This window comes from Rhinopithecus roxellana, chromosome 12, assembly GCF_007565055.1.
Source record: "Rhinopithecus roxellana isolate Shanxi Qingling chromosome 12, ASM756505v1, whole genome shotgun sequence".
NCBI lineage: Eukaryota > Metazoa > Chordata > Mammalia > Primates > Cercopithecidae > Rhinopithecus > Rhinopithecus roxellana.
Window position 1 is genome coordinate 120,304,750 of NC_044560.1, and position 26,029 is coordinate 120,330,778.

The following is a 26,029-nucleotide window of genomic DNA, read 5'->3' on the forward strand; positions in this document are numbered from 1 at the left end:
GGAGTGCAGTGGTCGGATCTCAGCTCACTGCAAGCTCCGCCTCCCGGGTTCACGCCATTCTCCTGCCTCAGCCTCCCGAGTAGCTGGGACTACAGGCGCCGCCACGTCGCCCAGCTAGTTTTTTGTATTTTTTAGTAGAGACGGGGTTTCACCGTGTTAGCCAGGATGGTCTCGGCCTCCCAAAGTGCTGGGATTACAGGCTTGAGCCACCGCGCCTGGCCTATAGTGTTAGATTAACCTTTGAGTTCATCTGAGTGGCCATGTGGTCATCTATGGTATGCAGCCACCCACAATACCCCTCCTCAGCATAAAGCAGCCAGAAAGATCATGTCCAGATTCCCCATGATCAAGGAATTGATAAATAGAAACCAGCTCCAGTGTCCCATAGAATTGATATTTATGGTTTCTTTTGAATAAACACATTATAGACATTGAGCCTCCCATTCCTAAAACTCGAGACACTTTTGTCTTATCTGATTTCCTTTCTCAGGAAACCAAGCATCAGCCTTCCCAAATAGTATAAAGAAACTGAAACTTACTGGATTACCACATCTGGAAAACGAGATGCTATACCCCTTACCCATCATGATTGCCTAACTGACCATCTGCTGCCTGTTGACCCATTCCTCTTCCTTACCCCTTCCTAATTCCTGTTTTCTCACACATAGTTACACTTCTTCCCTGATGTATAAACCCCTAGTTTTAGTCAGTTGAGGAAAGGGATTTGAGATTGATCTCCCATTTTCCTCAGCTGCAGCACCGAATAAAGTCTTCATCCCTGAAAATACTCGTTGTCTTGCTGATTGGCCTTCTGTGCAGCAAACAGCAGGATCCAGATGCAAGGCCTGGCCTTTCTGGTAATACTGTCATCAACCATTTAATGATGTAGAGTTGGTCCCCGGCTCATGCTCTGTGTGTTCTCTTCTCCATCTACATGCATTGCCTTGATGGTCTCACTCAGTATCATGACTTGAAATAACAGTGTAAGATAACTCCTAAATTCATATATCCGTGCTCAAACCTTCCAGCATTCAGTCACAAGTTGAACTGCCTATGACAGAGATACTTTGTGGTTCTGTAGACATTTCAAACTAACCATCCTGAGCCTCCGAGCCTCCTCCACTTGCAGCCTCCCCACCTCAGAAGTGGGCAAATCCACATTTTGTGTGGTCTGGGCCAAATACATGACTCCCTGCATCACGTGGAGGCTGCACTCGTCCAAAGAAAGCCCAAAAGAGGGCAGTTTGCGCACACAATGTGTCAAGGCAGGGCTTCCACTCAGTCATTAGGCTACTTTTTTGTGTTTTCCAAGATGATGATTCGGGGAGGAGGGATCTGAAAGGGGGTCAGTCGCCAGGCGAGCTGAGGACCCAGTTCTGCGCCTTTGCTTGTGCCCTGAACTGAAGTAAAGTCCCTGTCTCCCAAGCTCCGATTTTCCCGAGAGAAGAATGGAGTGTAACCCTTGCCCCTCGGTTCCCTCCCTCCATCAACTTCCCCTCGCGTTGTGCCCACCGTAAAGAGGCGGGTCTGGAGCATCTCCTCGGGTCCTGGAGTGCCTTTCCCTGGAAGGAAAACTTGAGCCTGGAAGCGCTCCTCCCATTGGCGAACACGTCAGGAAAACTACACTACCTAGAAGGCCTTGCGTTATGCGAGCGGCGGGAGCTGGGCCAATGACGGCCTAGGACGGGGACGACTCCGACGGCCCACGCCGGCGGGGGCGGGACTTCCGGGTTGTTCGCCGGGGACGCCATTTTCCTCTGCCCTTCTGTCCCGAGCAGTGTGTAGCCACTGAGGGGCCTCAGCCGGGACCGCATTGCGAGTGGCTAGTCAGGACCGAGCAGGGGAGGAGGATAGGAATCCCCGCCGCACCTTTGTACGAGCCTGACTGAGCCTGACCGCCTCCAGGGGCTTGTTCCTGGGTCGTCGTGAAGCCGCGGTCTCTCCTCCCCCGCCCTTCAGCCCCGCGGTCGCCAGGGGCGGCGCCCTGGGTCTGGAACGCGGTTGCCACCGAGGAGGCGGCGGCCCCGAACGCGCCTGGAAGCCCCGGGCAACCGGCCAGGGCCGGGCACAGGTGGGGTCCATCAAGCCGCCCGGGGGTCTTTTGTCCCAGCTCTGCGGCCCAGGGGGTGACGTGATGGCGGCAGCGGTGCTGACGGACCGGGCCCAGGTGAGTGGACGGTGGCTTCGCAGTTGCCGCCTCCTTGCCAGGGCGGAGGCGGTTCCCGAAGTGGGTGGGAGCCCAGGTATCCCCTATATTTGTCTTTGCAGTCGTCGTTCGCTTTGGTGTGTGGAGCTGGTTGCCACTTATTTATACCTGGCCGTAAAGGGTGTTGGGCCTACTGGAAAGAGCTCCGTAGGTGGTTGAGTGAATGACGCTTGCTCTGGGGACTCCCAGCATCCGTGGCCTGCAAGCATCCTCTCTGGTGGACCAGGTCTCATTCCAGCATGGAATTGGGGGCCTGAGAGGGGAAGGGGAGGGCAGGGCAGGGCAGTAGCAGGCCGACAAATGCGTGGTCAGAGACAAGGTGTATATTTAAGGAGGCTCAGGAGGGTGTGTGAGGTTGCCATGGTTTCCTGCGGCTGCTGAGACATGGACGGTAAGCGTGTGTGGTCTTTTCCTGGACTTTCTACCCATCCGCAGCTAGTACAGACATTGTGGCCAGTCAGATGCCGTTACTGTCATCGCTACAGCCTGCATTATCCTTGGCCGCTCGTGTTCCGTGGCCCCGAAGTATCTTGGCGTCCTAGACAAGTTCTGTCGGAACCCAGCAAGGAAAGAGGCTGATGGTTGGTTCATTGTGGAATTTCCTTGGGGGCTCTGGGAGACCCAGGGAGATCCCAGAGGGCCTGGGAAGCTGTTCTGGGGCCTGTCATTCCCCAGGTAGATGCAGCCCCTCCAGTGCCGCTCTGTGGGGTCAGTGAGGAATGCTGAGCTTTTTGTGCCCGTATTCACAGATACTTTTTTTTTTGTTTTGAGACAGGGTCTCGCTCTGTCGCCCAGGCTGGAGTGCAGTGGCGCAATCTCAGCTCACTGCGGTCTCCGCCTCCTGGGTTCAAGCAGTTTTCCTGCCCCAGTCTCCCAAGTAGTTGGGATTACAGGCATGCAGCACGGCACCTGGCTGATTTTTGTATTTTTAGTAGAGACGGGGTTTCACCATATCGGCCAGGCTGGTGTTCAACTGACCTCAAGTGATCCGTCCACCTCGACCAAAGTGCTGGGATTACAGGCATGAGCCACCGTGGCCGGCCCACAGATACGTTTTCAGGGCTAATTGAAATGGACTTAATGTCAGAAATGAGTGGAAATGCTTGTAACTTCATCATATTAGACTTGCTTTGATGTTGGGGGAGTGTTGGAGTTACGCTTTTAGACTGTGAGTCATAGTAACCCCATGTTTAGATCCTATCTGTGGTGGTGAGATACGTGACCGGGTGAATTGATAGAACTTCCTTAGCATCGAGTGACTGTGAAGGTGATGATGGTGTTGATTGCAGGGGCTGTGGAATGATTAATAAAAATCCCAGAGCACACTGAGCATTGAATACTTTCTCTTTAACAACTGTTACTGGTGGGAAGGAAGTATTATTGTATTGATCTAGAAATCAAGGCTCAGAGAAATGAAATTATGTCTTTGAGGTAACAGCTGTCAAGTGTCGGTTTCAAGTGTTTGGAGCTAGGGATTTCTAGTCACTGTAACACAGGATGTGAAGCCTTCAACATGGGGCAGGCACCCAGCTGGACCAGTGAGACTCAGGTCCTGCTGTTGTAACCTTTGTTGCTATTATTACCATTTCCCCATTTCCTTGTCGTTTTAGAGCCTTTAGTTTCTGTATTTCACAGTCCACAAGTTGTTTCCGTTGTCCTGTGTCATTCTCTAATGGCTCTTAAATAGGAGGTTTCTCTCCTCATTATGTTCAAAGCATCTCCCTTTCCTCTCGAGCCCAGCACAGAGCTAGGCCCTCAGGAGGTGCTCTGTGATTCAGGCCTCCATCACTGTACAACTTTTCCAGTGGAGCACAATCTGTGATCACATTCAGCAGCTGAAAGGCCAATACTGCTCCTTCTGTTTGACTTTCCAGGTGTCTGTGACCTTTGATGATGTGGCTGTGACTTTCACCCAGGAGGAGTGGGGGCAGCTGGACCTAGCTCAGCGGACCCTATACCAGGAGGTGATGCTGGAAAACTGTGGGCTCCTGGTGTCTCTGGGTAAGGCCTTCCTTCCCCGCTTCACCATGCAGGTGACCTGCCACTTGTTCATTCCACCTTCTGACTCCAGGCCTGGCTGCACAAGGAGGCCTCTAGAACCTACCTTGCCTCTTTCTCACAGCTTTAGTCATTTTCTACTCTCACCTCTTCCTATCTGGTCTCCCTGTATCTCTTTGGGCTAAAGACAGAGTACTCTTTGGCTCCCAGCCAAAGGAGAAGGTGGTAAAAGAAAATGGGGTGTTTTGCAAACTCAGGTAGGATTTCCAGCTGTGCCTCATGAGGGGCTGGTGTAGGAACTGAGAACCACCATGATGGTGTCCTGGCTTCTCTCTCTGGGTCTGCTCATGTCATGTCTATTCTCTATGGCTTTTTCTGCCTTAGCAAGTTCAAGACAAGAGTGGCCACCTGTATTAGGGTTCTCTAGAGGGACAGAACTAATAGAATAAATATATATAAAAAGGACAGTTGCCGGGCGCGGTGGCTCAAGCCTGTAATCCCAGCACTTTGGGAGGCCGAGACGGGTGGATCACGAGGGCAGGAGATCGAGACCATCCTGGCTAACACCGTGAAACCCCGTCTCTACTAAAAAATACAAAAAACTAGCCGGGCGAGGTGGCGGGCGCCTATAGTCCCAGCTACTCGGGAGGCTGAGGCAGGAGAATGGCGTAAACCTGGGAGGCAGAGCTTGCAGTGAGCTGAGATCCGGCCACTGCACTCCAGCCTGGGTGATAGAGCGAGACTCCGTCTCAAAAAAAAAAAAAAAAAAAAAAAAAAAGGACAGTTTATTAAGTAGTATTAACTAACGATCACAAGGTCCCACAGTAGGCCATCTGCAAGCTGAAGAGCAAGGAAGCCAGTCCAAGTCCCAAAGCTGAAGAACTTGGTGTCCGACGTTTGAGGGCGGGAAGCATCCAGCATGGGAGAAAGATGGAGGCTGGTAGGCTAGGCCAGTCTAGTCTTTTCACGGATTTCTGCCTGCTTCATATCCTGGCCTGGCTGGTAGCTGATTAGATGGTGCCCACCCAGATTAAGGGTGGGTCTGCCTTTCCCAGCCCACTGACTCAAATGTTAATCTCTTGGCAACACCCTCACAGACACACCCAGGATCAATATGTTGCATCCTTCAATCTAATCAAGTTGACACAGTGTTAACCATCACAAGTCCATCCCTCGTCAACTTGAACCCATACACATCTCCAGAGATCATACATAATCTTCAAATAAAGACAAAAATAATTATGCCTAACATAATACAACTATCCTTCATGCAACCGAAACACACTAATCCCCAGCCCAAGTGCTATTACATAAAGGTAACAATACTTAAATGCTGATATGAAGTCAATAAATCTTATGTCACATGATAAAGGAAATAAAATGCAGATGTTTTATTAGTGCAAGTGTATACATCACAAACATGTTTTTAATAAAAGAAGGAGGAAATATGACAATTATAGTCCTAATTTCTGTAACTGGTCACTTGGTCGTAGTTGGTATTGATGGCTACCTTCTTCTCCTACACATTCTGTATTCACTTTGCCTTCAGCAAGCACCTCAGCAGGTCATGGTTTTTTTCCTGATGGAGTGACCCAAACCTCCATTCCTGAAGGGTCTGGGCCATTTGTAGTCCTGCCTGGATTGGGCTGTGGTAGCTTCCCATTGACCTTAATCACAGGGCGTGGTAATACTAAGAGATACCCTAATGGATCTCCTGTATTCCATGCATACTCTTCCTTAACTCCATTGTGGAGTAGACTGATTTCATCGTGATAGTCTGGGTCAGTCGTCCCAGCCAACACCATAACTCCCTTCTTAGCCTATTGACTTAAAGGTAGGAGGAGCCCAAAGTGTCCAGGTGGCAATCTTAACTTCCAGTTTGATGGAATCGTCGTGTCTCCTGGTGGCAGCATTCCTTCTTCTGGAACTAAGACTTCTAGGCCAGCAGAATGTAATGTCGCAGGAATAGGAAGCAAAAGTTTGCTAGTTGATCGCTAGGGTTGATGGTAAGTGGTGCCATTTGCACTTCCACCCCTTGATTCCTGGACCTGTGAATCCTGGCTGTGGGAGAAACAGTACCATATATTGGATGCTGATTCAGAGCATACATGGCCTACTGCAAAGTATTGTCACTAGTTGGCGTAATTGTGACTTCGTAATTGTGACCTTTTGTGACTTCAAAAGGTCATTCCACCCTTCTGTCAATCCAGTTGCTTCAGTACTATGGGGAACATGGTAAGACCAGTGAATTCTGTGAGCATGAGCCCATTGCCACACTTCTTTAGCCGTAAAGTGAGTGCCTTGGTCAGAGGCAATGCTGTTTGGAATACCGTTACGGTGGATAAGGCATTCCATGAGTCCATGAATGGTAGTTTTGGCAGAAGCATTGCGTGCAGGATAGGCAAACCTATATCCAGAGTGTCTGTTCCAGTGAGGACAAACCTCTGCCCTTTCCATGATGGAAGAGGTCCAGTATAATCAACCTGCCACCAGATAGCTGGCTGATCACCCTGAGGGGTTGGTGCCATATTGAGGGCTCAGTGTTGGTCTGTGCTGCTGGCAAATTGGGCCCTCAGCAGTGGCCGTAGCCAGGTCAGCCTTGGTGAGCGGAAGTCCACGTTGCTGAGCCCATGTGTAACCCCCATCCCTGCCGCTATGAGCGTTTTGTTCATGGGCCCGTTGGGCAATGACCAGGGGTGGCTGGGGCAAGAGGCTGAGTGGTGTCCACAGAATGGGTCATCCTATACAATTGATTTTTAAAACCCGCCTCTGCTGAGGTCATCCGTTGGTGAACACTCACATGGGATACAAATATCTTCACAGTTTTTGACTACTCAGGTCCATCCACATCCCTCTTCCCCAGATTTCTTTGTCACTAACTTTCCAATCATGCTTCTTCCAAGCCCCTGACCGTCCAGCCAAACCATTGGCTACAGCTGGTGCATCAGTATATGATCACACATCTTCTCATTTCTCCTTCCATGGAAAGTGTACAACCAGGTGCACTGCTCAAAAGTTCTGCCCACGGGGAAAATTTCCCTTCGCCTCTATCCTTCAGGGATGTCCTAGAAAGCGGCTGTAGTGCTGCAGCTGTCCACTTTCAGGTGGTTCCTGTGTATCATATAGAACCATCTGTGAACCAGGCCCAGGTCTTCTCTTCCTCTGTCAGCTGATGATAGGGAACTCCCCGTGAGGCCATCGGTGCAGGCTGGGGGAGAGAAGGTAGGGTGGCAAGAGTGGAGTCCGTGGGCATTTGAGCCACTTCCTCATGTAACTTACTTGTGCCTTCAGGATCCAGTTGAGCCCAATCACATATATACCACTTACATCTGATGATGGAATGCTGCTGTGCATGACCACTTTATGGCTAGCTGGGTCAGAAAGCACCCAGTTCATGGTAGGCAGTTCAGGTTGCATGGACTTGATGACCCATAGTGTAACAGGCCAAGAGCTGTCTCTCAGAAGGAGAGTAGTTATCTGCAGAAGATGGCAGGGCTTTGCTCCAAAATCCTAGAGGCCTCCACTGTGATTCGCCCATGGGGCCTGCCCAAAGGCTCCAAACAGCATCCTTATCTGCCACTGACATCTCAAGTACCTTTGGATCTGCTGGGTCATATGGCCCAAGTGGCAGAGCAGCTTGCACAGCAGCCTGGACCCGTCACAGAGCGTTGTACTGTTTGGATCCCACTCAAAACTGGCAGCCTTTCGGGTCACTCGATAAATGGGCCGGAGTGGCATACCCAAATGAGGAATGTGTTGCCTCCAAAAACCAAACAGGCCCACTAAGCATTGTGCCTCTTTCTTGGGTATAGGAGGGACCAAATGCAGTAAATTATTCTTCACCTTAGAAGGCATATCTCGACAGGCCACACACCACTGGACCCCTAGAAATTTTACTGAGGTAGAAGGTCCCTGAATTTTAATCAGATTTATTTCCCATCCTCTGGCACACAAATGTCTCACCAGTAAGTCCAGTGTGTTTGCTACTTCTTGCTCGCTGGATCCAGTCAACATAATGTCATCAATGTAATGGACCAGTATGATATCTTGTGGAAGCAAAAAGCGATCAAGGTCTCTGAATAAGATTAGGACACAAAGCCAGAGAGTTGATAGGCCCCTGGGGTAGGACTGTGAAGGTGTATTGCCGGCCTTGCCAGCTGAAGGCAAATTGCCTCTGGTGGGCCTTATGGACAGGAATGGAGAAAAAGGCATTTGCCAAGTCAGTGGCTGCACACAGGTACCAGGAGATGGTTAATTTACTCAAGCAATGAAGCCACATCTGGTGCAGCAGCTGCAATTGGAGCCACCACTTGGGTAAGCTTTCTGTAATTCATGGTCATTCTCTAAGATCCATCTGTCTTCTGCTCAGGCCAAATGGGAGAGTTGAATGGGGATGTGGTGGGAATCACCACCCCTGCGTCTTTCGAGTCCTTGATGGTGGCACTAATCTCCACGGTCCCTCCAAGGATGTAACATTGTTTTTGATTTACTATTTTTCTAGGTAGAGGCGGCTCTAATGGCTTCCATTTGGCCTTTCCCACCATAGTAGCCTTCACCCTACCAGTCAGGGAGCTCCTAAGCGGGTCTGTGCCTGTTAGTCCTTCTGGCAGTGGGAAAATGACCACAGGTTGAGTCTGGGGACCCACTGGACCCACTGTAAGTCGGGCGTGAGCTAAAACTCCTCACCTCCAAAAGCCCCTACTTTAACTGGAGGACCACAGTGACGTGTTGGGTCCCTGGAATCAGCGTCAGCTCAGAGCCAGTGTCCAGTAGTCCCCGAAATGTCTGATCATTCCCCTTTCCCCAGTGCACAGTTACCCTGGTAAAAAGCCAGAGGTCTCTGGCGGGCACAGTGGCTCATGCCTGTAATTCCAGCACTTTGGGAGGCTGAGGCAGGCGGATCACGAGATCAGAAGATGGAGTCCATGCTGGCTAACACGGTGAAACCCGTCTCTACTAAAAACATAACAAAAAAATTGAGCTGGGCGTGGTGGCGGGCGCCTGTCGTCCCAGCTACTCAGGAGGTTGAGGCAGGAGAATGGTGTGAACTCGGGAGGCGGAGCTTGCGGTGAGCTGAGATCGCGGCACTGCACTCCAGCCTGGGCAACACAGCGAGACTCTGTCTCAAAAAAAAAAAAACAGAGGTCTCCTTAGGGAAGGATGGGAGAAAAATTAACTGCATAAATTGTTAGTAGTGTAGTAGGGTCCTTCCTCAAGGGACCTGATCCCCCCTTCATTCAAGGGGTTCTGGGTCTGTAAACTGGCTCAAGTCTGGAAATTGATTGAGGAGGGGCCATGATTCTCTGCTTTTGTAATTCAAATTAGTCTTTTGTCCATTTGACCTGGAAGTTTTCTGCTTATATAAATTAAGTAGAATTGCAGTAGGCTTCCTTATCAGTTTCACTTCTAAGAACACCGTGATTCATTAGCCAGTGGCAGAGATCTACATAAGTCAGACTATTCTGATTGCTGCTTTGTCTCTGCTGTCCATTATGATAGCTATGCCTACCTTGCCTTTGATGGTTGAGTGCCACCCCTTGGCCCCTGCCACCTCGGGATCCAATTATTCCCAATGTATCTAAATTTGTGTAGGTGAGTGACTGCAGTTCCCACTGCTAGATCTGGCAATTACAGGGCTCTTCAAAGATGCAAGTGCTGCCCTCGCAAATCTGTTTCCCAAGTCAATGGCCAAGGGTATGTCCTCTGGACCCTCCCAGCTGGGATGAGTGGGTCTAAAGTGACTAATCCACTCCACCATCCCAGTCTCCCTGAGCGGTTGGATTCCTTCCTCTACATTAGACCAAGGGAGATCAAGCATTCCCAGCTCGCTCATGATGGGCCATCTTTTTTTTTTTTCTTTTTTTTGAGACGGAGTCTCGCTCTGTTGCTCAGGCTGGAGTGCAGTGGCCGGATCTCAGCTCACTGCAAGCTCCGCCTCCCGGGTTTACACCATTCTCCTGCCTCAGCCTCCCGAGTAGCTGGGACTACAGGCGCCCGCCACCTCGCCTGGCTAGTTTTTTTGTATTTTTTAGTAGAGACGGGGTTTCACCGTGTTAGCCAGGATGGTCTCGATCTCCTGACCTCGTGATTCGCCCGTCTCGGCCTCCCAAAATGTTGGGATTACAGGCTTGAGCCACCGCGCCTGGCCTGTGGGCCATCTTTTAATCCATATTTCAGCTAGCCAAGCAAATAAGCTATCAGAACTTTTTTTAGCTCTCCAGGCTGCAACATTAAATGCAGGATCCCTACTTAGTGGGCCCAAATCAATAAATTCACCCTGATCCATCTGTATGTTCCTTCCTTCCAGCATTATCCCACACCCTTAATATCCATTCCCATGCCTGTTCTCCGGATATTTGCTTCTATAAATTAGAAAACTCAATTCCTTTCGAGTGCAGCTCACCTCCCCATGGGTCACACTCTGACCCTCACTTCTGTGGGCCCACCAGGACTTTAGTTGTAGGTCTAGAAGCAAAGAAAGATCTTGGGGGTGCCAGAGGAGAATCCACGTTATCTTGCCTGGCAACTGCCTCAGGGGAGGCCATCACTGTTGCTTCAGGCAGCACAGGGTTGATCTCAGACAAAGGTGGAAAGGCTGATGGCAGCGTGGGTCAGGGAGGGGATGTTGCCACTCCTGGGGTTGGGGAAGCTGTTTCTTCTGGCAAAAGTTTCAAAAAGATTTTTCAAGCTCAGCGTCCCCAGCTTCATCAAGGTCCTCCCACACATCCCTATTCCGAGTTTCAGGGTCCCATTCTTTTCCTATCAGTGTCCTCTCTTTAACAGTAGACACCTGGTGAGGCTGAGCATGCACCTTTTGTTGCAGGTCAGCCACTCACATGACGAGCTTATGTCTGCTTTCCCACAATTTCAGCTCTTTCTCTACAGGGGATAAGACTCTGGGCAATCTTAGCAGATTTGAGGCTTAGTATCTGCTGCTGAAGCCGGGAGTTAGAATCCCTGAGTTTATAATTTTCTTTCATCACTTTGTCCAGTGAACTTAGGAGCAACCAACCAGCTTCATTATGTTCCTTGTTTCTCCACATATAGTCAAATGTATTTCATGAACCACTAAAAATGTGAACGTCCTGCTGTGACAGAGTTATATAAGGACATTTACCAAAACATCAAATAGTATCTACTCTCACCAACGTTTCATAAAAAGAGGACTTCTACTTAAAAGAAAAAAAAAAAAAAAACGGAAAAAAAACACAACCCTCAAAGGACAGCTTCATAGGTCTGGAATCACTGAACCTGCCCCTCCCCCTGCCTGCTGGTCCCTGAGGACGACTCCTCCAGCTCACATCTCTGCGTCATCATCACCACCCACCACCCACTCTGTGGTGCTAGTAGTTTCTTCCTTAATGTAGTGTTTGGAAGGGGAGCTAGGACCCTGGTGTCCAGCCCCAGCTCTGCTCTTTAGAAACTATGTGGCCTGGTGAAATGACTGACCTTGTCTGTGCCTCAGTGTTCTCATTGGTGAGATGAGGACTTACCACATCTGCATCCCAGGGTTGTTACCGGGGTAAAGAATTATTGATAGGGTTTGGCTCTGTGTCCTCACCCATATCTCACCTGGAATTGTAATAATCCCCATGTGTCATGGGGGTAATTGAATCATGGGGGCGGGTTTTTCCCGTGCTGCTGTCGTGATAGCAGATAAGTCTCGTGAGATCTGATGGTTTTATAAAGGGAGTTCCCCTACACATGCCCTCTTGCCTGCTGCCATGTAAGACGTGCCTTTCTCCGCCTTGTGTCATGATTGTGAGGCCTCCTTAGCCTTGTGAAACTGAGTCCCTTAACTTCTTTTTCTTTATAAATTACCCAGTTTTGGATATGTCTTTATTAGCAGAGTGAGAACAGACTAATACAGTTATTACGTGAAAAGGGCTCGAAACAACACCTGGGAGACCAGACTGTGTGCAGGGAGCCATTGCGATCCTGTTGCCATCAGTACTGTGACTGTCATCCTCATCACGATCACTGTCGTTGGCATGCCTGGCCCCGGGACGTTCTGGGCAGCATTGTGAGCCTGGGTTTCTTTCTCAATAAAATGGTGTTGATCACGACGTGGACTTCCTGGGGATGCTGTGAGAGAATCCTCAGCTAGAAACCTCATTTTGTCTTGGGTCTAGAGGAAGAGCGTTATAAAATATTTCTTAGGATGCAAAAAAAAAAAAAAAAAAAAAAGACTTAGATCAGTGAAATCACATACCTTGTTTCGAATGAAAGGAGTCAGTATTTAATATTTAAATACATCAGTTTTTCTCTAGGGTATTCCCTAAATATTGTTCACTTTTGAAATGACATAATGCATTTAAATGCTTGGCATAGTCCCCTGGGTGTGTTTATATCCTATAAGTACTAGTTTTTGACTATTAGGAGTAGAGATTCTGGGCCGGGCGCGGTGGCTCAAGCCTGTAATCCCAGCACTTTGGGAGGCCGAGACAGGCGGATCACAAGGTCAGGAGATCGAGACCACCCTGGCTAATACGGTGAAACCCCGTCTCTACTAAAGAATACAAAAAACTAGCTGGGCGATGAGGCGGGCACCTGTAGTCCCAGCTACTTGGGAGGCTGAGGCAGGAGAATGGCGTAAACCCGGGAGGCGGAGCTTGCAGTGAGCTGAGATCCGGCCACCGCACTCCAGCCTGGGCGACAGAGCCAGACTCTGTCTCAAAAAAAAAAAAAAAAGAGATTCTGTGGCAGCATGACAGGACCTGCTCTTAGCTTCCAGGTCACATGCCAGCTTTTCGTTCCCGTGCACAGGAGCGGCTTCATTCCAAGGTCTGGTCTGCATCCTGAAGTCCCAGACTAGACTGAAGGTCTTTATTTCTTTTCACCAACATCCATGTGTCCACTTTCTTTCTCCATAAACAGGGTGTCCTATTCCCAGACCTGAGCTGATCTACCACCTACAGCATGGGCAGGAGCCATGGACCAGGAAGGAAGACCCCTCCCAAGACACCTGTTCAGGTAGGAGCCAAGATCTGGGGAGGTCGGAGTCCCTGCTGGCTTGAGACTGGATGGAGACCACCAGCCCTGGAATCCCTTGGGAACTTCTCATTGTGGCCTCTCTCTATATAACTCCATATAACTGTATCGCAGTAGAGTGTTCCATTTAAGAGCCGTGGAGCCCTTTGACCTGTGGTTTCTCTGTCCTCCCAGCCCCGTCACAGTGTCACCATTCCTGGGAAGGAGTGAGATTTATGAACTAAGATGTGTCCAGGAGTTCCAACTGTGTGGGCCTGAGTTGTGGCTTACCAGTCACCTGCTATGTGGTCAAGATCTCCTGTCTTTATATATAACTTCAGCTAAGTTAATAGTAGCTGCTGTATCAGACAGACTCTAACATTGCAGTGGTTCACATATGATAACTCTTACTCATACCAGGGTCTGTGTGGGTCAGTGGGGAGCTCTGTACCACACAGTTATTCAGGACCCAGGTTCCTTCTGTCATCAGCCTGTTGCATTAAGATTATCCTAACATCCTCGAGCTGGCAGAGAATTGAGGGAATAAGGGAAGTTACACCCACTTCCAGGAATAAGGGAAGTTACACCCACTTCCAGAAATACCAGCTCCCGTCACATTCTACCCACAGGAACTAGGCATTTGTCTTGGGTCCATGAGTCTGGGAAATGTGGCTGAGCCACTTGCCAACGGAGAGGAGCAGAAGGTTTGGTGAACACCTACTCTCAGTCCACTACATTGAGTCTGTTCCAGAAAAGTGTCACTAGAAATCATTTTTGTGTCATTGAGTAGTTTGAAGATGTTATCATGTGATATAATAATGCATAAAACCAAACAGTTTCTGAGCCATAGTAAGTGACTCATCAAAATGTCATTATTAACCTTAAAGAGTGATGCTGTGTTACATTTCCTTCTGAACTCTGGGGAACAGGGCCTGTCTTACTCTCCCAATTTCTCTTTCCAGTTATATTCTGCCTCTCAGCCTCTCCCACCTTCTCCTTTCACCCATTCCCTTAGTGTCAGTCAGACACTAAGAAGCAGTACTTTGCCCATGTCTTCCTATATCTCCTGTTTTCCAAAAACCTCAGGGTGACATTTGACCTTCTCTGTCCCACACTCAGGCTGCTGAGGACACTGAGGCCATCTGTCAGGTGTGTGGATTGGTGCCACTGCAGAGCCTTGGCCTCTGCCTGCATGGGTTCCTCGAGCTGCTCATCCAACCCTGAGTGTTTGTGCAGTCCCTGTTCAGCCCTTCAGAGTCTGTTCCAGATCGTCCCCTCTTCAGTACCACAACTCCACTTGAAAATCCCGAAAGCGCAAAACTCAACATGCCTAACAAGGAACCCGTGATCTTGCTCGCTCCTGCCACCTCCCAAGTTTCAGTGAATGGCTCTGCCATCCAGGCAGATTAGGGGACTGGCCCCAACTTCAAACTGGTCAATCCCTCCACCTCCATGAGTCCCTGCATCCAGCCAACCAGACAGTTTTCATCTCCAGGCACAGATGTCTCAGCATGTTAGTGCGGATGTGTCAGCAGGCTTTCATGTTGAAAAGAAAGTCCACCGTCCTGTATTGCTTGATCAGCAGCCCTTAAATGTTTATCTCAACTTCTCTTTTCCTTACTGAAAGAGGTCTTGCCCCAGTCATGGCCAGTTCCTATACCAGGGTCTAGATGACGCTTCCTTTCATGGACATCCTTTCTTCATTTATATTCTGCTTGTTTTGTGATTTCATCCTTTCTCTACTCAACATAAAAATATGCTTGTTTTTTCTTTTTTCTTTTCTTTTTGTTTCGATAGAGTCTCACTGTATAGCCCAGGCTGGAGTGCAGTGGTGCTGTCTTGGCTCACTGCAGTCTCTGTGCCTCAGCCTCCCAAGTAGCTGGGATTACAGGTACACACCATTATACCCAGCTAATTTTTGTGTTTTTTTGTTTGTTCGTTTTGTTTTGTTTTTTGAGATGGAGTTTCGCTGTTGTTGCCAAGGGTGGAGTACAGTGACGCAATCTTGGCTTACTGCAACCTCTGCCTCACGGGTTCAAGCGATTCTCCTGCCTCAGCCTCCCGAGTAGCTGGGATTCTAGGTGCGTGCCACCACGCTCAGCTAATTTTTTGTATTTTTAATAGAAATGGGGTTTCACCATGTTGGCCAGGCTGGTCTCGAACTCCTGACCTCAGGTGATCCACCTGCCTTGACCTCCCAAAGTACTGAGATTACAGGCATGAGCCACTGTGCCTGGCCTCAAGTTTCTTATATTTGAAGAAAATAAATGCTTGTGGCTTATGATACATTTGTATATTAATTGATACATTTGTTTACTATGTGAGCATTTAATCGTCTAGATTTGGCTGGCACAGTGGCTCACGCCTATAATCCCAGCACTTTTGGGAGGCTGAGGTGGGAGGGTTACTTGAGCTCAGGAGTTTGACACCAGCCTGGGAAACGTGGCGAGACCCCGTCTCTGCAAAATTAAAAAAATTAGTTGGGCATGGTGGCTCAGGCCTGTGGTCCCAGCTATTCAGGAGGCTGAGGTGGGAGGATCTCTTGAGCCCAGGAGGTCGAGGCTGAAGTGATCTTATTCAGGCCACTGCACTCCAGCCTGGGTGACAGTGAGCTCCTGTGTCAAAAAAATAAATAAAAATAATTCGTGAGAGACCATGAAGCAGAGGCAAAAAATAATAATGATTGTCTACATTTCATTCACAAAAACAGTGATACTGTGGACATTCGTATATATAATTCATTTTCCACTTGTGGAGGAGCATTTTTTGATAATTCTTGGAGTGAAATTACTGGTTTGTAGGCTATGCAAATGCTCAAGTTTGCAAGATCATTCCTTTTGTTTTCTAAAGCGCCAATTTGCACTTAACCAGAAAAGTGAGAGGTTCCACTGATCCATATCCTTCCCATTATAAGGCTTCTCAGTGTTTGCTCCTCAAATGGACACAGTAGTCTCATGTGCTCTTGATTTCGTTTTCTTTCACTGCTGTAATGTTTTAGCAACTTACCATGATTTTTGGTTGATTTACATTTTCTTCTGTGAAAAGACAAATCATTTTTTATTTTATGAGAAATGCCTGTTTCCATTAACCTGTTGTCCTTTCTCTGTTTTCTTGGTAGGGGTTCTTCGTACATTTCTTATGCTTGCCTTTTATCACTTAGATGTGCTGAAAAATATATTCTACGTTTTACTTTTGTCCTCTTACTCTCTTTAAAGTATCTTTCTAAGGCCGGGCGCGGTGGCTCAAGCCTGTCATCCCAGCACTTTGGGAGGCCGAGACGGGCGGATCACGAGGTCAGGAGATCGAGACCATCCTGGCTAACACGGTGAAACCCCGTCTCTACTAAAAATACAAAAAACTAGCCGGGCGAGGTGGCGGCGCCTGTGGTCCCAGCTACTCGGGAGGCTGAGGCAGGAGAATGGCGTAAACCCGGGAGGCGGAGCTTGCAGTGAGCTGAGATCCGGCGACTGCGCTCCAGCCTGGGCGACAGAGCGAGACTCCGTCTCAAAAAAAAAAAGAACAGATGAGCACCATACACAGCAGCCTGGCCATTGTTCGTGTGTGTGGTGCTCATCTTTTCTCCAGGCTGTTCCTCAGGCACACGAGACTCTGTGTCAAGCCAGGTCCTCTTAACTCTTTCCTTATGAGCCTTGGAGTGATAGTAACATCAGTCATACGACCTTCACTGTCACCCAGATTGATGGGAATCAATCTCCTCTCTGTCCCTGGATTGTTATCAACACCATCCTGCAGTTTCTTTGTACTCTGTCTCCTAAGACTACAGTGTCCTTCCTGCTTTCTCTTTATGGCAACTCTTCTTCACAAGCATAGGACTCAGTTTGTTGAGCACCTCTTACTGGATAACTGATTTCTTCCTACCCAGGATTAGCCAAGCTCAAGGTTTAGGACATAGTCCTCTAAGACTACCAGGTCTGTCCAACTCTACTGACACTGACTACAATTTGGGTCCCAAAGCCATTGTCAGGTTCACTAATTAGCTAAAAAGACTCACAAAACTCCCTAAAACCTATTTTAGTTACAGTCATGTTTATTACAGCAAAGGGAACAAATTAGAAGTGACACAGAATGTTGGGTTGGAAAGGTTCCCAGAACAAAGCCTTAGTGTCTTCAGGAACTCACTGTGCCCCAGTCTGGCATATGGCAATACAAGCTTAGAGTGTTGCCAACCCAGGAAACTCACCGGCTCTTCATTGTCCACAATTGTATTGAAGCCTCATTACATAACCATAGTTGATTGTCTCATCACCTGTGTGGCTCGGTCTCCAGCATGCCATCCTTTCCAGAGATTCAGCGTTTACATTGTGACTTAAGCCCTAACCTTCTAATCACGTGGCTTAGCTTTCTGGTGTATCCAGACCTTAACCCAATCAGGATAAACTGTGGAGGGGTCCATAATGAGTTACCTGTTTGCATAAACTGCCAGATGGGGCCGTTGGGTCCCACCATGAGGAAAAACATTTTGGAAATACTCAGTGTTTACAGGTTACTTTCCACGACTTCACACAAAAAACGTACTTCTCTTTGGGGATTAATTTTTTTGTTACTCGCTTCCTGTCTTCCATGTAGGCTCATTAGATGCTCCTTCCTCGTGTTCTTGTAGCAAGACAGCATGTCCTCGCTTAGTTGCCTAGAGGAAGCTTACCACGCACAGTGTCATCGTTACTGTGTCTACCCAGGTCCAATCTGTAATTGTGAAGGTGACTCCACGGACAGACGCATTGTCTCCTGACTCTGCCTCTGCCCCTAGGTCTCCTTTTCAGAATATCCTGAGTCCACGGACCAAGATAGAAGGAAATTGCAAACCATAGAATTTGAGATACAGAAAATAGCAGACACAGAGGCAATATTTTTATCTACGGTTTTTCACAGAAATGGTAATACTCTTTTTTCCATGTTGTTCTTTACTAACAGGCCCTTTTGTGTGCTGGATTTCTTTCAGGCGACAAAGGAAAACCTAAGACCACAGAACCTACCACTTGTAAGCCAGCCTTGTCAGAGGGAATCTCACTTCAGGGACAACTGACAGAAGGAAACTCAGTGGACTCCCAGTTGGGGCAAGCCGAGGATCAGGATGGGCTATCAGAAATGCAGGAAGGACACTTCAGACCAGGAGTAGATCCCCAGGAGAAGCCTCCTCGGAAAATGAGCACTGAATGTGATGGTTTAGGGACAGCTGACGGTGTGTGTTCGAGGATTGGACAGGAGCAAGTCTCTCCAGGAGATACAGTTCACAGCCATAACTCATGTGAGTCCGGTAAAGATCCCATGATGCAGGAAGAGGAAAATACCTTTAAATGCAGTGAGTGTGGAAAAGTATTTAACAAGAAACACCTCCTTGCTGGACATGAGAAAATTCACTCTGGAGTGAAGCCCTATGAATGCACAGAATGTGGGAAAACCTTTATTAAGAGCACACATCTCCTGCAACATCACATGATCCACACTGGGGAGAGGCCCTATGAGTGCATGGAGTGCGGAAAGGCCTTCAACCGCAAGTCATACCTTACCCAGCACCAGCGGATTCACAGTGGAGAGAAGCCTTACAAGTGCAATGAATGTGGAAAGGCCTTCACCCACCGCTCCAATTTTGTCTTGCATAACAGGAGACACACGGGAGAAAAATCCTTTGTGTGCACAGAATGTGGGCAAGTCTTTCGACACAGGCCAGGTTTTCTCCGGCACTATGTTGTTCACAGTGGTGAGAATCCCTACGAGTGCCTGGAGTGTGGCAAGGTCTTCAAACACAGGTCATACCTCATGTGGCACCAGCAGACTCACACCGGGGAGAAGCCCTATGAGTGCAGTGAATGTGGGAAGGTCTTCTTGGAGAGCGCAGCCCTGATTCACCACTATGTCATCCACACTGGGGAGAAGCCCTTTGAGTGCCTCGAGTGTGGGAAAGCTTTCAACCACCGATCATACCTCAAGAGGCACCAGCGGATTCACACTGGGGAGAAGCCCTTCGTGTGCAGTGAATGTGGAAAGGCCTTCACCCACTGCTCTACTTTTATATTGCATAAAAGGGCCCACACTGGAGAAAAGCCTTTCGAGTGCAAAGAATGTGGGAAAGCCTTTAGCAATCGGAAAGACCTCATTCGCCACTTCAGCATCCACACTGGAGAGAAGCCCTATGAGTGCGTGGAGTGTGGAAAGGCCTTCACGCGCATGTCAGGCCTCACGAGGCACAAGCGGATTCATAGTGGAGAGAAGCCCTATGAATGTGTTGAGTGTGGGAAATCGTTTTGCTGGAGCACAAACCTCATTCGACATGCCATCATCCACACTGGAGAGAAGCCGTATAAATGCAGTGAATGTGGAAAGGCCTTCAGTCGCAGCTCATCCCTCACTCAGCATCAAAGGATGCATGCTGGGAAAAATCCCATCAGTGTAACAGATGTGGGAAGACCTTTTACAGGTGGACAAACCTCAGTTACCCTTCGAGAACTTCTTTTAGGAAAGGACTTTTTGAATGTAACCACTGAGGCAAATGTGTTGCCAGAGGAAACATCTTCCTCTGCGTCTGATCAACCATACCAAAGAGAAACCCCTCAGGTGTCTTCACTGTGAGAAAAACCTGTTGCTGAATATTACTTGTCATCTGAAGAGTCATATTAGAAATTCATTCAGTCTAGAGCCTTATTCTCCATCTGATAATTTATCCTGGAGAGAGACCCAGTCGTTATTGTGCACATAGGAAAACCTTCAGCTGCATCTTTCTCCTTAGTTTACAGTGCAATGTTATCTCAGGAATTATTTTTAAAAGGAGAAGGAGACATAGAAAAAAATGAAATGCAAGCACAGATTTTTTCAGACTTCTCAGCCAAGCCTATGGTGCTTTGTCATAGATTTCTTAATGTGTTTGGGGAAGGGAAATGTTTCAAGGTAAAGGGCCTTGACCCTTTTTGTGCTTGTGTGTACATTTATTGCTATCCAGTGTCAGAATTGTTAGTTTAGGAAAAGTCTGCAAACTTTAATCGCACATCTTCTGTGTTCCACAATAGTACTTACTCTTGAGAAGCGTAATTTTATGACAACTTAGGAGGTTTGAGCCATGAAATACTCACATTTAAGTCAGTAAGGATACACATATTAACACTCAGGCTTTTTTCTTGATGCCCATCTTTTGGTTTATTTCATCACTGTAGCCGTATGGTAAATTTTTATTTTTTTAAATTTTAAAAAATTACTTAGCTCAAAATGTCAATGGTAAATTTTTAAATTGAGTAAAGTGATTCTTCTTTGCTCTTTAAAATTGACAGCATTTCTAGTTCCTTTGACATTCCATATAATTTTTAGGATTAGTTTGTACGTATTTACAAAAGTCTTAGATTTTTACAGAAATTGAGTTAAATCTGTGGATTAATCTGTTAAGAATTGGTATCTTTACTGTGTTGGGTTTTGTAGTTCATGAGTTCAGGAGTAGGTCTCTTAATTTATAATAGCTAAGCATTCCTCAAAGTATTTCATTAATGTTAAAATTTTCAGCATATAGATCCCTATGCATTTTTGTTAGAATTTGCATCCTAGTGTGCTTTTGTGTGTGTGTGTGTGTGTGTGTGTGTGTGTGTGTGTAATTTGAGTGATTGTAAATGGCATTGATGTTTGAACTTAGAATTGCACACAATTTTTGGTAGTATACAGAAATACAATTTTTTGGACATTGTTTTGCTACCCTGCAACCTTGCTGAGTTCACTTATTATTTTTAGCTAATTCTTCTGACAGAGTCGTTGGACTTTTCTATATAGACATGTCATCTGCAAATACAGACCATTTTTTATCTTTCGTCTTATCTGTATACCTTTTATTTCCTTTTTGTTTGTCTTATTGCATTGCACAAGCTGGGACTTTCATTATAACGTTGAATAGGAATAGTGAGAAAGGCCATCCTTTCCTGTTTGCTGATAATAGGGGGAAAATGTTCAGTTTTTTGTTTTTTTGTTTTTTGTTTGAGACAGGGTCTTGCTCTGTCACCCAGGGTGGAATGCAGTGGCACAATCTTGTCTCACCATAGCCTTAAGTTCCCCGGCTCAAGTGATCCCACCACCTCAGCCACCACCACCCCACAGTAGCTGGTACTACAAGCACGCACCACCACGCCCAGCTAATTTTTGTATTTTTTTGTAGAGACCGGGTTTCATCATGGTGCCCAGATTGGTCTTGAACTCCTGGGCTCAAGCAATCTGTTTGCCTGGGTCTCCCAAAGTGCTGGGATTACAGGCATGAGCCAGAGGGCACAGCATGTTCAGTTTTCATTATAAAGTATAATGTAAGTTTTATAAAACATGTTCTCTATAAGCATAAAAAACGTCCTCTGTTCCCAGTCCTCTGAGATTCTGTGTTGCTATGAATGAGTGTTCAATTTTGTCTAGTGCTTTTTCTCTACCAGTTGCCATCATGCTATTTTGCTTCTACATCCTTTTGATAGAATGTATTGCTTTGATCAAGTTTTGAATATTGAGCCAGGCTTGCATCCTTAGAATAAACCACACTTGTTTGTAGCGTATAATATCATTTGACGTCATTCCCTTTGTTTGTATTTTGTTGAGGAAATATTCCTCTAATTTATTGACTAATGATGTGTAATTCTGTTTCTTTTTTCTTTTGTTTCTTATGTTCTAAATGTCTTATGTGTGGTTTTGATGTCTAAGTGATCTTGACATTTCAACATTAATTGGAAAGAGTTCTCTTCTAATTTTTGGAAGACTGTATAATTGGTGTTATTTGTTCTTGTCACATTTGATGACCTCTAGTCAACCATTGGGCCGGAGATTTTTCTTCTGGAGACTTTTACATTACATATTTATTTTATTGGATAGGTAGAACTATTCAAAGTATCTATTTCTCGTGTAATAAATTTTGACAGTCTGTCCTGTTGAAGGAATATTTCATCTATATTTGTAGCATTCCCTTATTCTTTTTTGATAGCAGGATCTGCACTTATATCATTTTATTTTTAATATTTAAAATGTACATACTCATTTTATGATCGAGTCTTCTTAGACATTTATCAGTTTTATTGTGCACCATGCTGAAAGATGTAATTTTTGCTTTGTCTCTCACTTCAAAGAACTAGCACTTTATATAATGATTTGTCTCTTTCTAGTCTTGATTTCTTTGATTTCTGCTGTGATCTGTATTCTTCCACTTGCTTTGGCTCTTTGTAACTTTTCAAAGTAGGTTTTTAGATTATTGATTTGAGATTTTTTTGCTTTTTTTAATGTAAACATTACATTCTATAAATTTGCGTCATATCACAGTTTAATCCCACAAGTTTTAATGTTTTCATTACATTTTACTCAATTCTAATAGTTTTTATTTTTTGAGACATTCTCTCTTAGCCATGAATTATTTAATAGTATGTTTAATTTTCTGGTGTTTGGCATATTTGTTACTGATTTCTAATTTGTTCCTTGTTTGATCTGACTCTTTAAATGTGTTAACTTTTTTTTTTTTTACGACCCAGTTTAGGGTCTATCTTGTTCCGTATAGCTGCTTGAAAAGAATGGGTGTTCTACTGTTACTGGGTGGAGTGTCTATAAATGTCTCTGTGATCCTGCTCATTGTTATTCAGGTCAGCTGTTTCCTTGCTGATTTTCTGTCCGCGTTTCTGTCACTTACTGAGAGGGGTGTTGAAGTCCTGAACATAGGCCGGGAGCAGTGGCTCACGCCTGTAATCCCAGCACTTCGGGAGACCAAGGCGGGCGGATCCACTTGAGGTCAGGAGTTCGAAACCAGCCTGGCCAACATAGTAGATGCAAAATTAGCCAGGCATAGTGGTGTGTGCATGTAATCCCAGCTACTGGGGGACTGAGGCAGGAGGATCGCTTGGGAGGCAGAAGTTGTAGTGAACTGAGATCTCGCCACTGCACTCCAGCCTGGGCAACAGAGCGAGACTCTGTCTCAACAACAACAAAAAGTCCTGAACATCATTGTGGAAGTATGTAGCTCTTTTAAGTTCTATCACTTTTTGTTTTGCAAAGTTCAAAACTGTGTTGTTTGGTACATATACATGTAGGTTTGCCAAGTCTTCATAGTGAATTGACTCTTTTATCATTATGTGATGTCCTTTTTCTGTCTTTTAATGGTCTTGTCAATACTTTATCTAATATTCTTATAGTGACTCCTGCATATTTTGATTAATGTTTGCATGGTTAATATTTCTTCAATTTTAAAGCTTACCTGTATCATTACTTATGAAGTCAGTTTCTTTGAACAGCGTATATTCAGGCCATGCTTTTTTAAATTCATTTTGCATATTTCTGTCCTAATTTGTATATTGAAATCATTTAAATTAAAATAATTATTGATATTTTAGGGCCTAAGTGTGCCCTTAAATGATTTTTGTGTTCCTTTTTTATTGTTCCTCTCTTTGCTATTTGGGGTTGTTTACTAGTCTTCCTGTAGATTACTTCAACTTTTTTTTTTGGAATTTGATTTGATATATATGTAGTAGTATTTTTTAGTATAGATGCTCCTTGACTTATGATTGGGTTATGTCACAATAAACCCATTGCAAGTTGAAAATAATACGTCAAATATGCATTTAATACACCTACCCTACCGAACATCATAGCCAATCTTGCCTTCAGCATGCTCAGAAAATTTACGTTAGCCTGCAGTTGGGTAAAATCATCTAACACAAGGCCTACTTTATAATAAAGTTACTACAAAGAATTTTTTTTTTTTTTTTTTTTTTTGAGACGGAGTCTCACTCTGTTGCCCAGGCTGGACTGCAGTGGCGCCATCTCGGCTCACTGCAAGCTCCGCCTCCCGGGATCACGCCATTCTCCTGCCTCAGCCTCTGGAGTAGCTGGGACTACAGGCGTCCACCACCACGCCCGGCTAATTTTTTGTATTTTTAGTAGAGACGGGGTTTCACTGTTAGCCAGGGTGTTCTTGATCTCCTGACCTCGTGATCCGCCCGCTTCAGCCTCCCAAAGTGCTTTTGAATAAAAAAGTGGTTTCTGCTGAATGCATGTCGCATTCGCACCATTGTAAAGCTAAGTAGTAAGTCGAACCATCTTAAGTCAGGGACTGTCTGTATATATCTGCATTTTTTAGTGATTGTTCTATTACAGTGTAAGTATAAACTTAAAACAGTTTAGTAAGTTATCAGCAATTTAACTGACAATTTTATTGCTGATGTAATTTTAATATTGTAATTGCTGATGTATCAGCAGTTTAGCACTTTACTTCCATTAAGTTCCTTTAGCTTATCTTAAGTAATAGTAATTCCTCTTCAAAAATTGAGCACTATGTTGCAAGACTTTTTTTTTTTTTTTTTTTTTTTGGAGACCAAGTCTCGCTCTGTCACCCAAGCTGGAGTGCTTTGACATGATCTCAGCTCACTGCAACCTCTGCCTCCAGGGTTCAAGCAGTTCTCTGCCTCAGCTTCCCTAGTAGCTGGGATTACAGGGGCCTGCCACCATCCCCGGATAATTTTTGTATTTTTGGTAGAGACGGGGTTTCGCCATCTTGGCCAGGTTGGTCTTGAACTCCTGACCTTGTGATCCACCTGCCTCGGCCTCCCGAGTACTGAGATTACAGGTGTAATTAATGCCGAGTGAGATTAATGCCGAGTGAGATTATTGCCAAGTGCTGAGATTATAGGTATAAGCCACCACGCCCAGCCGCAAGATGTAATTTTTGCTTTATCTCTCACACATATTTTACAAAAGATCATGAGAAGCATTGTCTCTTGACGTCTGTTTTTTTTTTCTTTTTCTTTTTCTTTTTCTTTTTTTAAATAAAGAGACAAGAGTTTCCCTCTGTTGCCCAGGCTGGAGTGCAGTGGCACGATCTCTGCCCACTGCAACCTCCGCCTCCTGGGTTCAGGCGATTCTCCTCCCTCAGCCTCCTGAGTAGCTGGGATTACAGGCATGCGCCACCACGCCTGGCTAATTTTGTATTTTTAGTAGGGGCAGGGTTTCACCATGTTGTTCAGGCTGGTCTTGAACTCCTGACCTCGTGATCAACCTGCCTCGGCCTGTCTCTTGACCTCTTTACCCATTCCATTGTTCACTCCTCCTTCTTGAAATCCCAAGCCTTCTTCTATTAGCATTTCATTTCTGTTACACACTACTGACCTTACTAATCTTTCTTCTAGGGTAACAAATGCTCTTTGTTTTCCTTCCTCTAAAGATGTCTTTTTTTGTTTTTTTTTTTTTTTTTAAGACGGAGTCTCGCTCTGTTGCTCAGGCTGGAGTGCAGTGGCCGGATCTCAGCTCACGGCAAGCTCCACCTCCCGGGTTCACGCCATTCTCCTGCCTCAGCCTCCCGAGTAGCTGGGACTACAGGCGCCCGCCACCTCGCCCGGCTAGTTTTTTGTATTTTTTAGTAGAGACGGGGTTTCATCGTGTTAGCCAGGATGGTCTCGATCTCCTGACCTCGTGATCCACCCGTCTCGGCCTCCCAAAGTGCTGGGATTACAGGCTTGAGCCACCGCGCCCGGCCTAAAGATGTCTTTATATTTCCTTCATTCCCAAAGAATATTTTTGTGGAATATAAGATTCAGAGTTGGCAGTTGTTTTCTTTTAGACTTGAGAAACGTGTCTCTCTGTTCTATCCATTATGGTTTAATACAAGAAATCAACTACCATTCAAATACTCATTCCTTATTTTGTAATGCATCAGTTCTGTCAAGCTTCATTCAAAGTGTTTTTCATTGTCTGTAGTGTTCGTAAGTTCGACTGTGATGTGCATGGCATGGAATTTTTTGAGTGTATCCTATTTGGTGCTCCCTGGTGCTTGCCTAGCTTTTTGATCTACAGGATTATGACTTTTGCCAAATTTGGGGAACTTTCAACTATTATTTCTCCAAATATTTTTTCACC

General features: G+C 46.1%; 1 protein-coding gene across 2 annotated transcripts; it reads left to right on the top strand.

Moving 5' to 3' along the window:
* The first annotated feature begins 1,746 nt into the window (after positions 1-1,746).
* On the top strand, positions 1,747-20,978 carry ZNF264 (zinc finger protein 264). 2 transcript variants are annotated; one of them, XM_010387020.2, is made up of 4 exons: positions 1,747-2,167; positions 4,081-4,207; positions 13,082-13,177; positions 18,135-20,978. In XM_010387020.2, exons 1-4 carry the CDS (start codon positions 2,135-2,137, stop codon positions 19,760-19,762), a joined length of 1,884 nt encoding a protein of 627 aa, XP_010385322.1. In that variant the 5' UTR covers positions 1,747-2,134; the 3' UTR covers positions 19,763-20,978. The 2 variants fall into 2 exon arrangements, with proteins under 2 accessions (XP_010385322.1, XP_030769457.1); XM_030913597.1 differs by lacking the exon at positions 1,747-2,167 and having other exon boundaries at positions 4,085-4,207; positions 18,107-20,978.
* The last annotated feature ends 5,051 nt before the right edge of the window (positions 20,979-26,029 follow it).

Bases quoted from the DNA above. Each gene is read 5' to 3' on its own strand.
- ZNF264 (XM_010387020.2), top strand. From the start codon at position 2,135: ATGGCGGCAGCGGTGCTGACGGACCGGGCCCAG. The intron at 4,208-13,081 runs GTAAGGCCTTCC...CTCCATAAACAG, and splicing joins TGGGCTCCTGGTGTCTCTGG to GGTGTCCTATTCCCAGACCT. The intron at 13,178-18,134 runs GTAGGAGCCAAG...GATTTCTTTCAG, and splicing joins CTCCCAAGACACCTGTTCAG to GCGACAAAGGAAAACCTAAG.